Source organism: Piliocolobus tephrosceles, chromosome 14 (assembly GCF_002776525.5).
Source record: "Piliocolobus tephrosceles isolate RC106 chromosome 14, ASM277652v3, whole genome shotgun sequence".
NCBI lineage: Eukaryota > Metazoa > Chordata > Mammalia > Primates > Cercopithecidae > Piliocolobus > Piliocolobus tephrosceles.
In genome coordinates, this window is record NC_045447.1 from 84,337,619 (window position 1) to 84,351,296 (window position 13,678).

At 35.9% G+C, this 13,678-nt stretch overlaps 1 protein-coding gene across 4 annotated transcripts in view; it reads left to right on the forward strand.

The window, feature by feature from the left end:
* SMC5 (structural maintenance of chromosomes 5) overlaps positions 1-13,678 on the forward strand; it is a 108,046-nt gene that overhangs the window by 47,712 nt on the left and 46,656 nt on the right. For all 4 annotated transcript variants that reach the window (XR_002731819.3, XM_023213253.3, XM_023213251.3 and 1 more), the window contains exons 9-11: positions 173-428; positions 2,224-2,378; positions 7,487-7,600. Coding sequence is in view for 3 of the 4 variants with exons in the window: in XM_023213253.3 (XP_023069021.1) it covers positions 173-428; positions 2,224-2,378; positions 7,487-7,600 (525 nt within the window). In the remaining variant the exon portion in view is untranslated. The remainder of the gene's footprint in view (positions 1-172; positions 429-2,223; positions 2,379-7,486; positions 7,601-13,678) is intronic.

A 13,678-nucleotide genomic window follows, 5' to 3' on the forward strand; every position in this document is an offset into this window, starting at 1 on the left:
ACAGGTAGTCTGGTAGAACTGGTAATGTGCTAGTCTAATTCTCACAGGACACATTTTAGTGAGGAAAACACCTATGTTAGATTGTTTGCATTTTAAAAGCTATATTACTACAAAAGTCTTATAAACTAAGAGAAAAACAGTCTCAAGTACTAACGTACTTTTGTTTTATTAGATTGAGGAAATTCAGCAGGCTTTAACAGTAAAGCAAAATGAAGAGCTTGACCGACAGAGGAGAATAAGTAATACCCGCAAAATGATAGAGGATTTGCAAAATGAACTAAAGACCACGGAAAACTGCGAGAATCTTCAGCCCCAGATTGATGCCATTACAAATGATCTGAGACGGATTCAGGATGAAAAGGCATTATGTGAAGGCGAGATAATTGATAAGCGAAGAGAGAGGGAAACTCTAGAGAAGGAGAAAAAGAGTAAGTTTTCATAAAGCTAGAATGAAATGTTTATAAAATGTAGATATATCTCTGTTGATGGGCTTTCTTCTTCCGCTGGTAATTATTTCTATAAAATGTTCAAGTTGCCTTCTTGAGGAAGCTCAACTCAGTTCTTCCAGCTTCATACCTTAATTACCTGTATCTGTCGTGTACTGTAATTTGCCATGATAGCTGACCACTGTCTTCTGTCAGATTATGGCAGTTGATTTAATTCTCTATAAATGCCTAGCTTTATTTTCTTTACAAAGTCACTCACTATTACTTATATCAAATTTAAGCTCTTTATTCTAGCCTTCGTAACCTTCTGTTAGCTTAGTTCCTTGAAACCTGTCCAATTTCATCTTTGGTTTTCTTTTTTGTAGACCATGTGAATAGATCTGTGGTATTTGGATAGGGATTTTATATTCTGTCTGCTCAATATATATGACTAAGATCAGTTTAAAAAACATTTTTATATGTTTATCAAAGTGTTAGATGTGTATGGCAAACAAAAAAAAAAAAAAGAAGAACTAGAAGGATTAGAAGGGTGGCACAGCCCCCCCCTTTTTTTTTTTTTACCTCCAAAGCCTATCAAGAGTAAGCACTTTTAACTCTTGAAGCAGATTTTTTCTAGTAGTACTTCTATATATATCATGTTCTTATTTCACTATTGCTTGATTAATCAACTTTAGACACTATCTTTTTGTATTTACTCTAGATGTAGATTTTACCTTATAAAACATCTCTATTACAGTTCTTCAAATGGGATTATTAATAGTGATTTTTATTATTATAAATAATATACATATCTTTTTTTGGTCATTTAGCAATTGTCAGTATTGCTTCAATCCACCCTTCATAAGCTATACATACTCCCTCCCATCCTTGCTTCTTACTTCCCTCCCTTCTCACATTCTAAATTATCTCATTTATACTCCGGTTTTTTTATTTTCAAGGCTGAAAACATTTAGTGTTTTATGTGCTTTATTTATGGGTTAATTCTAGAAGTTTAGAAATACTAAGTATTGTTTATTAAACTTGCTCATGGTTGAACCAAGTAGTGCGTTATAATTAAATTTCGCTTCATTGATAGCTTTTAAAAAGCTTTTAATTTTTTTTTCTTTAATTTGCTTTAGCATTTTCTTAAATGGAAGAGAGGGAAAAAAAGCTGTCTTATCAGGCATTCTCTTGAGTTCTGTAGCCTTCTGTCCTTCTCCTTGCATCTAAACTGGTTGATCTTGAGGCCTGCATGCTTATCATTTGTAATTTTTCTCATGCCTTTTCTGTGTTACAAACCTATTCCTGAATTCCATTTTCTTACATCGTGGCCTTATTTTGTTGGAGTACATTTTCAGGTAACCTTCTAAGAAGACATATTTGGGAATTAACTTCAGAGTCTTTTCACCCTTTAAAATATTCTTATTTCATCATCCCCCTTTTTTAGTTTTGTTGTATATACAATTCTAGAATGAAAATACTAATTTTTCTTCCAGAATTTTGAGGGTCTATTGCTATTTGTCTTTTGATAGGAAATGTAGTGTTTTCCTTGTGGGTTTGTTTGTTTTTGTAGGTTACCTGTTTTTTATATTTGATAGTTTCAGGATTTTGTGTTTTCCCAGGTTTTTGGACATTATAGAATGATTTGTTCAGGTCACATCTTTTCCACTATGTGAAGTACTTGCTGAATGGTGTTTGTAACCTTTAGATCTAGGGTAGTCTTTTGTATTATTATTAGATTATTCCACTAATTAAAATTTTCGGAGAAACAAGACTTTGTTTTGTTTTGCAATTTTAGGTGTGGATGATCATATTGTACGTTTTGACAATCTTATGAATCAGAAGGAAGATAAGCTAAGACAGAGATTCCGTGATACATATGATGCTGTTTTATGGCTAAGAAGTAACAGAGACAAATTTAAACAAAGAGTGTGTGAGCCCATAATGCTCACGGTAAGAAACTTTGTTCATCTTGGTGGTATTTGTTTTATTATTGTAATCATTATAGATTTTTGTTTTAAGACATTTAGTCCCAATATTACCCTGGTTTTACATGCTCTGACTTGTGGCATCTGGCATACTGCTGAATCCATCCATGAGCTTTTTAAAGGTTCCCTGATTAATGAGGGTAATAACTGTCATAAAACCTGTGCTTTTTGCTAGAAAGAGGTATGAAACCAGCAACTTATTGACCTAGAATCATGTAGAAAATTAGTATGGTTAGCTGGTTCCTTTAGGCACTTGTTATTAGATTATAGCAGGGATTAGATTAAAACCTGCTAAAGAGGTAGAAAGCTACTGTAAATATGTTGATTAAAGGAAGAAATCTAAGAGGATAGGCAAGAAAATCACCTGCTACAAAGAAAGGGCATTCTTAGGATTTCGAAAATGAAACCAGTACTTTATCGACATCATAAAATATTTGATAGCTTTTATTGATGATTGTGGGTCATCAAGAATAGGTGAAGCTCTATTTAATAAATCATCTAATGAAGTGTGACCATGGATTTACTAAGATGATTGCCATCCAGACTCTTTAAAATAGTAAGTTTTGGGCACATAAAAAGATAAAATAGTAAAAAACTAACATTCTTTGGTAATGATATGTTAGAGCAAACTTAAAGCTTATCCTAAGATTACATAAGGATTATTTTTGCTAGAGAGTTTTTTTTCATTAGAAAAGAATACATCCTTTCAGGATTCTTGAAAAATTCTATTCTCTGTAACTCATGTTTGTGTTATATTTTATTAAAAATCATTTTATATAGTTTTCCATTTTTTACCATATCTTAAATTAGCAAAGTTAATATTCATAACACTCTCTTATTCACGTATTATTAGAATATTAGAATATTTTTGCTAGATCAAGAAGAGAATTTCTATTTTAGATGCAGACATCTAATATAGCAGACATTTGATTAGTCTGATGAGGATTGAAAGAAAGTTTAAGAAAAAATATTGTGACCCTTTTAAAAGTTATAATGCAGGTGTAATTGTTAACATTTTTACTAAAATGCCAGTGTCAAAATAATACTTCAGAACTGTATTAGATTTGTCTCTTCTTGTCATTTGATTTTCTAATAGTAGCATATATCACCAAGTCAGATTACTAGCTGACATATATTTCCATTTTAAATTACATTCGAATCTTTGAGATAAAGAGATATATTCTGCTTTTTACCCTTTTCAAACTAACCTTTCACCTTTCCTGCCACCTTCCTACATTCATATCTTCCATGCAGTTTACTCACCTTTCTAGGTCTAGTTGAAATACCACTACCATCGTACGCAAGTTGAGCAATACGCAAACTTAAAATGTTAGTCATATAAATGGTTATTTAGCGGTCTATTTCTATGATTTATTTTTAACAATTCCAATCTAGAATTGGAGAAGTGTACAAAGATTTACATATGAACTCCTCACAGTAGTGGTTATCATAGCAAAATGATGGAGCAAAAAAAGAAAATTTATGAAGATACTGATTAAATAAATTACTTTATATCCTTATAATGGAATACTGTGCAGCCCTTAAAATGTTGCTGTAGGTCTCTTTTTACTAATATAAAAATAAATTTGTGACATATTAGTAGATCATAAAATAGGTTATGGAATAGGATGTATGGAAAAATTTTGTTTAAAAAATCATAAAACAGAAAGCTGCCATCAACCACCAGATCATCACAGAGTGCTGCGTCTCCTATATCTACCTATCTCTATCTTGCTACTTTGATTGTGATGATATGACTGTGAGATTCTTTGGAGAACTTTGACAAATACTTTATTCACTGAACTCATGAAGAGAGGGAACATCCCAAGAAACTGGAACCTGCAGAACCAACAAGATGTCTAAATCTTCCTTAAGGGCTGGGCACGATGGCTCACGCCTGTAATCCAGCACTTTGGGAGGCCGAGGTGGGCGGATCACCTAAGGTCAGGAGTTCAAGACCAGCCTGGCTAACATGGTGAAACCTCATCTCTACTGAAAATATAAAAATAGGTCGGGCATGGTGGCTCACGCCTGTAATCCCAGCACTTTGAGAGACTGAAGGGACGGATCATGAGGTCAGAAGATCGAGACCATCCTGGCCAACGTGGTGAAACCCCATCTCTACTAAAAATCCAAAAATTAGTAGGGCATGGTGGTGCATGCCTGTAATCCCAGCTACTCGGGAGACTGAGGCAGGAGAATCGCTTGAACCAAGGAGTTGGAGGTTGCAGTGAGCTGAGATCACACCACTGCAATCCAGGCTGGTGACAGCTAGACTCCGTCTCAAGAAAAAAGAAAATATAAAAATTAGCTGGGCATGGTGGCATGTGCCTGTAGTCCCAGCTACTTGGGAGGCCGAGGCAGGAGAATAGCTTGAACCCGGGAGGCGGAGGTTGCAGTTACCCAAGATCACGCCACTGCACACCAGCCTGGGTGACAGGGTGAGACTCCATCTTATAAAAATAAATAAACAAACAAACAAATAAATAAATCTTCCTTAAGGATATCAGGGAAACCTCCAAACTGTGAATGCAATAGACTGTGTATTACACTTAGAAAAAAAGTGTAAATAAGTCACTACTGGAACCACACAAACTGGCCAGTGACCAAAACGACCCCTACTTGTGTGACTTCCTTGAGTCTTCCTGAGCAGGTAAATTCCGTCAAAGAATTGAATTGTCATGTAAACCAGTTTATATAAGCTGGGGGCCTTGGAATCTGATGTGGCAGAATATTTCTAATAAATATACCTTGGGGCCAGAAGCATTGACTCATGCCTATAATTCCAGCATTTTGGGAGGCCAAGGCAGGAGGACCACTTGAGTCCAAGAGTTTGATACCAGCCCAGGCAACATAGTGAGACCCTGTCTCTACAAAAATAAAAATTAGCTGAGCGTGGTGGCATGCACCTGTAGTCCTAGCAACTCAGGAGGCTGAGGTGAGAGGATTGCTTGAGCCTAGGAGGTCAAGGCTGCGATGAGCCGTGATCACACCACTGCACTCAGCCTGAGCAACACAGAGTGAGACCCTGTCTCAAAATAAAATAGAAAAAAAACAATATAATCTGGGAGAATGTGATCATGAGAGCTAAGTCCTAGACTGGCTTGTCTATAACTTTTTTTTTTTTTTTTTTAAAAGATGACTTTCTGTGGTCATTTTGGGGTTACTTTTACCCTTTCTATAAGTTATCGTAAACATCCACATACATTTTCTTTTATTTGTGTCATTTCTTCCAATAAAGTAATTTAGTACCTCCCGCCCCCCACCTGAAATTGTGAAACAATAGGCTCGTTGTTTATAGTGTTTATGCCTGGATGATAGTTTTCATGTGGTTTTAATTTTTGTGTGTATCTGTTCTCTCATTTTTCTATACTGATTGATATTCTGTCATTTAAAATAGCACTATTGGCCAACAATTATGTGACAAGCACTGTACTATTATTTTAATTATGTTATCTCTTAATCCATATTTAGTTCTGTGAGGTGTAGACTGTTTTACTATGTCCATCTTACAGATGAAAATAATGAACGTTTTTGAGATTTAGGTAGTACTTGAGCAAGATCAAGCATATGATTTGAAAGGACATCTGTCTGACCTCAGAGCCCAAACTCTTAGCTAGTTTGCTTTGTAATAGATTATAGTACATAAATACCTCCCCTTTTAATTATTTTTTCAAGAAAGCTGATTTCCATGTTTTGGAAATAATCAATCTCTAAAATTCCATAGATAGTACTTTTTATATTTATATGCTTCTCTTAATGGGAGTTTTATCATGCTCTGCTTTCGACATACTTATCCATCTGCAATAAATAATAGATTATGTAATTCCAGAAGTAGCTTTTTCCCTAACCTATCTTAGTGTCTTCCATCGCATTGAGCCTCACATGCAGAATTGTCTAATTCATATTTTTACTTTATTTTACTTTTTATAGACAGTTTCCCTCTGTCGCCCAGGATGGAGTGCAGTGTCACCATCATACCTCACTGTAACCTCAAACTCCTGGGCTTATGCGATCTTCCCACCTCAGCCTCTCAGGTAGAGCCATCACACCTGGCTAATTTTTTTTTTTTTTTTTTAATTTTTTTAGAGACAGGGTCTCACTTTGTTTCCTGGGCTGGTCTCAAACTCTGGCTTCCAGTGTTAGTTATCCTCCTGTCTTGGCCTCCCAAAGTGTTGGGGTTATCAGTGCTACCACACCTGACCCAGTTGATGTTTTTAAAATAAATCAATAGGTCGGGCACGGTGGCTCACGCCTGTAATTCCAGCACTTTGGGAGGCCAAGGCATGCCAATCACTTGAGGTCAGGAGTTTGAGACCAGCCTGGCCAACATGATTAAACCCTGTCTCTACTAAAAATACAAAAACTAGCTGGGCATGGTGACATATGCCTGTAGTCCCAGCTACTCAGGAGGCTAAGGCACGGGAATTGCTTGCACCCAGGAGGGAGAGGTTTCAGTGAGCTGAGATCATGCCATTGCATTCCAGCCTTGGTGGCAGAGAAAGACTCTGTCTCAAAAAAGTAAAAAAAATGAAGAAAAAAGTAAAATAGATCAATAAGATTATGTTCCGGTGATGTAAAATTCAAGTGTCTCTTGAGGGCAGTAATAGTTACAAATAAATCATAGCAAGGTTTTTTTTTTCCCATTAGTTTTATAAAGTTTAAAGTTCTTAGTGTTTTTGTACCTATCAGTTATTCCATCTATGAAGTTCTCTTGATTAAGAAAATATGAAAAGTGTAGGGAACGATAAGAAATGTTTACACTCAAGTCACAATCTAAGACTGTTTGAAATATTTTCAATGTGTTGACTAGAAAGGAACTAAAGTTATTTCTTAGATGGTATCAAAATCAATATGCACTGTTCAAATCTTGGCCTTTGTTTAACCATGTACTGTATTAATTGTTTCTGAGTAATGGATTAGATATTTTAAAATAACTCTTTGATACCAACTTCTTTTTTTTATCTTCTCTTTTCTCAAGTATTACAATCTAATTAAATCCAATTTTAATATAAACATGTTTTAATAATCAGTTGGGTTTCATGAAATTCAACCTTTTGTTTGTTTGTTTAGATCAATATGAAAGATAATAAAAATGCCAAATATATTGAAAATCATATTCCATCAAATGACTTAAGAGCCTTTGTATTTGAAAGTCAAGAAGATATGGAGGTTTTCCTCAAAGAGGCAAGTACTAACCAACATAACACTTTGATTCACTTAACTCTTATCTTTCAGCGCTGAAGTTTTAACTTCACTAGAGCAAAATGTGATAGCTAATTTTACCACCAGTTCACTCTCATGCAAAATCACTCTGTTTTGCTAATTTCTTTTCTATTTATGGCATTGTGGGTCAATTGATTTGCTTTATAAAAGGAAACCAGCCCATAATATTCCATCTGTAACGTTTTGAAATTATCATTTGAAATTAATGTGAAGAGTAATTCTGTCATGTTTTAAGAAAACAAAACATAATGGACCTTTGGTCTTGGACATCCTTTTTTTGAAAATGTACTGTAATGAACTCAGTTTTACTTTGAAAGGAAAATCTACAATGTTGCTTGTTAATATAAATAAAACTTCTTTAAAAAGAATGAGAACCCTGTATCTGTCTAGAGAAAGGCCACTGACCAAGAATCTAAGCCACTGAAAGACAGTAAGGCTTAGTAGTTAAGAATGTATACTTCATAGCTGGGCTACCAGGATTTGAATTCTGGGATTGCTTCTAACTTGGGCAAATTGCCTAAATGTTTTATGCCTCAGTTTTCTTTTCTATAAAATGAAGGATAACATTATCTACGTCAAGAGATGGTTGTAAGGATTAAGTCACTTAATAAATGTAAAGGTACTTATAGCAGTAGTTATTAACTTATCATTATTATAATGTTATATAATCCACATAACGTAGTATATCTTGTTAGCTATATATGACATTCTTATATATATAGTTAGCTATATGTTGTATTGTCTGTAAGACTTCCTACTCCTTTTGCATGTCTTCTGTTTCTTTAAAAGGCTTATATAGAAAGGTTAGGTTTAGATTCTTTGGTATATCTTGTTTAAACAATTTTGTTAATTGGTCTAAGTGAGGAGAGGATTCTGAATCAGCTCAAGTGGTCCTGTGTTTCTCTGGTACACAAGTGCTTGGAAAGAGTCTTGACTTGCTTTGGCTTTTATCATATTACCCTACTTCTGATTTGGGAGTGGCAAGTTATGTGAACATAAAGGTGACTGGATGAAAAGGCTGGCTGTATAAAATTATAAAATAGACTCCAAAAAGTTAAAAATTTGTGTATGTTAGAGCTGTTTAAGCCTAACCAGTGATTTATCAATCTGATGAAAGAGCTCAGTGGAGAAGTCAAGTTGCTTGGGTTGCATGTCTTTTAAGACATGATATGTTGTAAAGTGCATGCAGTCAGGTGTAATTAAATGATCTCTATTTTGCAAATGGCCCGCTTAGCCTGTTACTTTTCCTTGTGTCAAAAACTCATTCTGCCTCTGCACTAAGGATTTAAAACATACGTTGATACAATATAGATTCCTGATCATTTGACCTGGATTCATTTTTCTTGTATTTTAACAGTTTTCCATAGCTGCTTATCAGATAGAATCAGAACTTTCTCCTATAATTTGTGTGTATATTTTAAATTGTGAAATTTATTCTATATAACCTTCTCCTGTAATTGTATATACTAGAGTACCATTTCTCATCCTTCAGTAAATTGCAAGTCATCTTCACGATTTTGGCCATTTCTACATACTATTATGTGCAACGTAATTTTTGCCAAATCTGAGTACTACCTATAGTTTTATTTCTTGTTTTTCTTTCAGTCACCTCACTTTTTGTTACTCAAACAAAATATTCTAAAAGGAAATACATCATTACAAAGTTAAAAACAAATAATAGGCCCGGCGTGTTGGCTTATGCCTCTAATCCCAGCACTTTAGGAGGCCAGGGCAGACAGATCACTTGAGGTCAGGAGTTCAAGACCAGCCTGGCCAATGTGGTGAAATCCCATCTCTGTTACAAATACGAAAATTAACCGGGTGGGGTGGTGTGCACTGTTTTTTCCCTTTGTAATTTTTTGTGTGGAGATACTTTGAGATTGCAGATACTCTGTTCCTCATGAAATCTTACCTAGTAGGTTTAAGAGCCATTAGTGATTCTAGCTCTGTCATTCCTTCTGTGTTTATTAGTTAGCATTCTACCTATAAGAAAGAACTTTTTCTTCTCTTCCATTTATTTGTTTGTTGTATCAGTATAGATTCATAGAATTGTTTTACGTATTTTAATTCATTACTTTTTTTTTTTTTTTGAGACGGAGTTTTGCTCTTGTTGCCCAGAATGGAGTGCAATGGCATGCTCTTGGCTCACTCCAACTTCTGCTTCCCATGTTCAAGCAATTATCCTGCCTCAGCATCTCGAGTAGCTGGGATTACAGGCATCCACCACCATGTCCAGCTAATTCTTTATATTTTTAGTGGAGACAGGGTTTCGCCATGTTGTCCAGGCTGGTCTTGAACTCCTGACTTCAAGTGATCCGCCCACCTCGGCCTCCCAAAGTGCTGGAATTACAGACGTGAACCACCACGCCCGGCCAATTCATTACTGTTTTAATGCTCAAATTGCCCCATATTTGGCCAGTGAGACCATTTTCAGGTTGACTCCTGTGTCATTTTGATATGTTGCCATTGTATTTTGAGCATTTCTTTCTTTTTGCCATAGTAAGATGTTACAGCGCATCTTGAATGTATCCTTTTGGGCCTTATAATCAGCCCTTTAACCAAAAATCCTATTTTATTTTAGACACCGAGCTCTGGATACTAGGTGTTTTCATTGCTGCTGGTATCTCATTGCTTCTAGGTCCTAACATGCAAACCCTTATGTCTATATTTATTTCCGTATTTATCTAGAGACCAGATGCCATATGTGCACCATGAATTCACGCTACTGCTTACAGTTGCAGTCCAACTTTGGAGTACCTTCTAGTCTTTCTCCTTTGCATATTTGTAATTCTCTTCTGTATTAGTGAAAAACATAGCTCCCCTTACCATCAGTATATTTAGTAATTTGTTCAAGCCTAGAATCCTCTGAAAATAGTTCAAGAATTGCTCATCTGTGCTACCGTGAAATTCCTCCATCCCACATGCCTCTATTAATGTCTCTCAACATTTTTTCTTTTTCATTGTATAAGTTTTACACATCTCTTGTTAAATGTGTATTTCACTGTCTAATTTTAAAATACATTTTTAACACTATCATAAATGGGTTTCTAAAATGCATTTTCTAATTGTACATTGCTAGGACGTAGACCTATCGATTTTTTTAAACATTGACCTTATATCCTGTGGCACTATTGAATTTACATTAAATTCTAGTACAGACATACAAGAGATACAACAGATTTATAAAGCAAATATTGCTGTAAAGCAAGTCATAACAAACTTTTTGGCTTCCCAGTATATATAAAAGTTATGTTTATACTATTTATGTCTATTAAGTGTGAATAGCATTATGTCTATAAAATGTACATACTTTAAAAGCACTTTCTTGCTAAAAAATATTAACAATCATCTGAGCCTTCAGTGAGTTTAATCTTGTTGGTAGTGGAGGATTTTGCTTTCATGTTGATAGCTGCTGACTGATTAAGGTGGTGGTTACTGAAGTTTGGAGTGGCAGTGGCATTTTCTTAAATAAGATAACAATAAAGTTTACCACATTGATCAACTCTTCCTTTCACAAAAGATTTCTCTGTAGCATGCGATAGCATTTTACCCATAGCAGAATTTTTTTCCTTTTTTTTTTTTTTTTTTTTTTGTGACAGGGTCTTCCTCTGTCACGCAGACTAGAGTGGAATGGCCTCCCAAAGTGCTGGAATTATAGGCATGAGCCACTGCGCCCAGCCTAGAATTTCTTTCAAAATTGGAGTTGATCCTTTCAAACCCTGCCTCTACTTTATCACCTAAATTTATGACATATTCTAAATCATTTGTTGTAATTTCAACAGTGTTCCCAGCATCTTCACCAGAAGTAGTTTCCATCTCAAAAAACCATTTTCTTTGCTCATCCATAAGAAGCTACTCCTCCTCCATTCAAATTTTATCCTGAGATTGCAGCAATTCAGTTACATCTTTGGACTCCACTTCTAATTCTAGTTCTCTTGCTGTTTCCACCACATCTGCTGTTACTTCTTCCAAAGAAGTCTTGAACCTCTCAGAGTCATCCCTGAAGGCTGGAATCACTTTCTTTCAAACTTCTGTTAATGTTGATATCTTGAGACCTCCTCCCATGAATCAAACATGTTCTTAATGGCATCTAGAATGATGAATCTTTTTTTTTTTTTTGGAGACAGGGTCTTGCTCTGTTGCCCAGGCTGGTGTGCAGTGGCACAATCTTGGCTCCCTGCACCTCCACCTCCTGGGTACAAGCAATTCTGCCTCAGCTTCCTGAGTAGCTGGGATTACAGGTGTGCGCTACCACGCCCAGCTGATTTTTGCATTTTTTAGTAGAGATGGGGTTTTGCCATGTTGGTCAGGCTGGTCTCAAACTCCTGACTTTAGGTGATCTGCCCACCTCAGCCTCCCAAAGTGCTGGGATTACAGGTGTGAGCTACTGCACCCGGCCGATGAATCTTTTTTAGAAGGCTTTTTATTTACTTTGCCCAGATCCATCAGAGGAGTCATTATCTGGGGCAGCCATAAGTAGCCTTGTGAAATGTGTTTCTTAATAAGACTTGAAAGTCGTAATTACTCCTTGATCCATGAGCTACAGATTGGATGTTGTGTTAGCAGACATGAAAACAACATTAATCTACATGTACATCTCCATCAGACCTCTTGGGTGACTAGGTACATTGTCAGTGATCAGTAATATTTGGACAGGCGTCTTTTTTTTCTGAGGAGTAGGTCTCAACAGTGGGCTTAAAATACCCAGTAAACCATGCTGTAAATAGATGTGCTGTCATCCAGGCTTTTGTTGTTCAACTTACAGAGCACAGGCAGAGTAGATTTAGCATAATTCTAATGGGCTCTAGGATTTTTTGGAATGGTTAAATAAGCATTGGCTTCAACTTAAAAGTCAGTAGATGTATTCATCCCTAGCAAGAGTCAGCTTTACTTTGAAGTTTTGAATCCAGTCATTGATTTCTTTTCTCTAGTTATAAAGGTCCTAGATGGCATTCCCTTCCAATAGAAGGCTGTTGGTTCTACATTGAAAATCTGTCACTTAGTGTACCACCTTCATCAGTGATCTTAGCTAGATCTTCTGGATAACTTGCTGCAGCTTCTACATCAGCATTTGCTGTTTCAGCTTACACTTTTATGTTATGGAAATGGCTTCTTCCCTTAAACGTCATGAACCAACCTCTGCTAGCTTCAAGCTTTTCTTCTCTCACCTCTTTCAGCCATCAAATAATTGAAAAGAGTTCGGGCTTGCTCTGGATTAGGATTTGGCTTAAAGGGATGTTGTGACTGCTTTGATCGTCTATTCAGACCACTAAAACTTTCTTCAGATCTGCAGTAAGGCAATTTTGCTTTCTTTCTTGTATACACTTGTATACACTGGAGTAGCACTTCTAATTTTCTTCAAGAACTCTTCCTTTGCATTCACATCTTGGCTAGCTTTCAGCCTAGCTCAGCTTTTGTCATGCCTTCCTCACTAAGCTTTATTTTTAGCTTTTGATTTAAAGTGAGAGACATGTGACTCTTCTTTTCCCTTGAACACTTAGAGACCATTGTAGGGTTATTAATTGGTCTGATTTCAGTCAGGGAAATGTGTGTCAGGGAATAGGGAGACCTAAGGAGAGGGAGAGGGACTGGAGAACAGATGGTCATTGGAACAATCAGAACGTACATAGCATTTATCGATTAAGTTCACTGTCTTACCTAGGTGTGGTATGTGGCATTCCAGTTACAATGGCAGTATCAAAGATCATAGATCACTATATAACACATACAACAATAATTAAAAAGTTGGGAGAATTACCAGAATATGACACAGAGACGCAACAAGATGAGCACATCCTGTTGGAAAAATGGCACTATAGACTTTTTTTTGACACAGGGTTGCTGCAAACCTTGAATGTGTTAAAAAAAAAAAAAAAACTGTTTTTAAACCAGTCAAATTTAGTAGTGGGGGGTTGTATAGCAACTTTAATGACACTATGGTAATAACTTCTGATAACCCACTACCATTGGACCAGCCAAAAAAAAAAAATGTTTTTTAACGTGATATCTATGAAGGTCAGTAAAGCAAAGCACAATAAA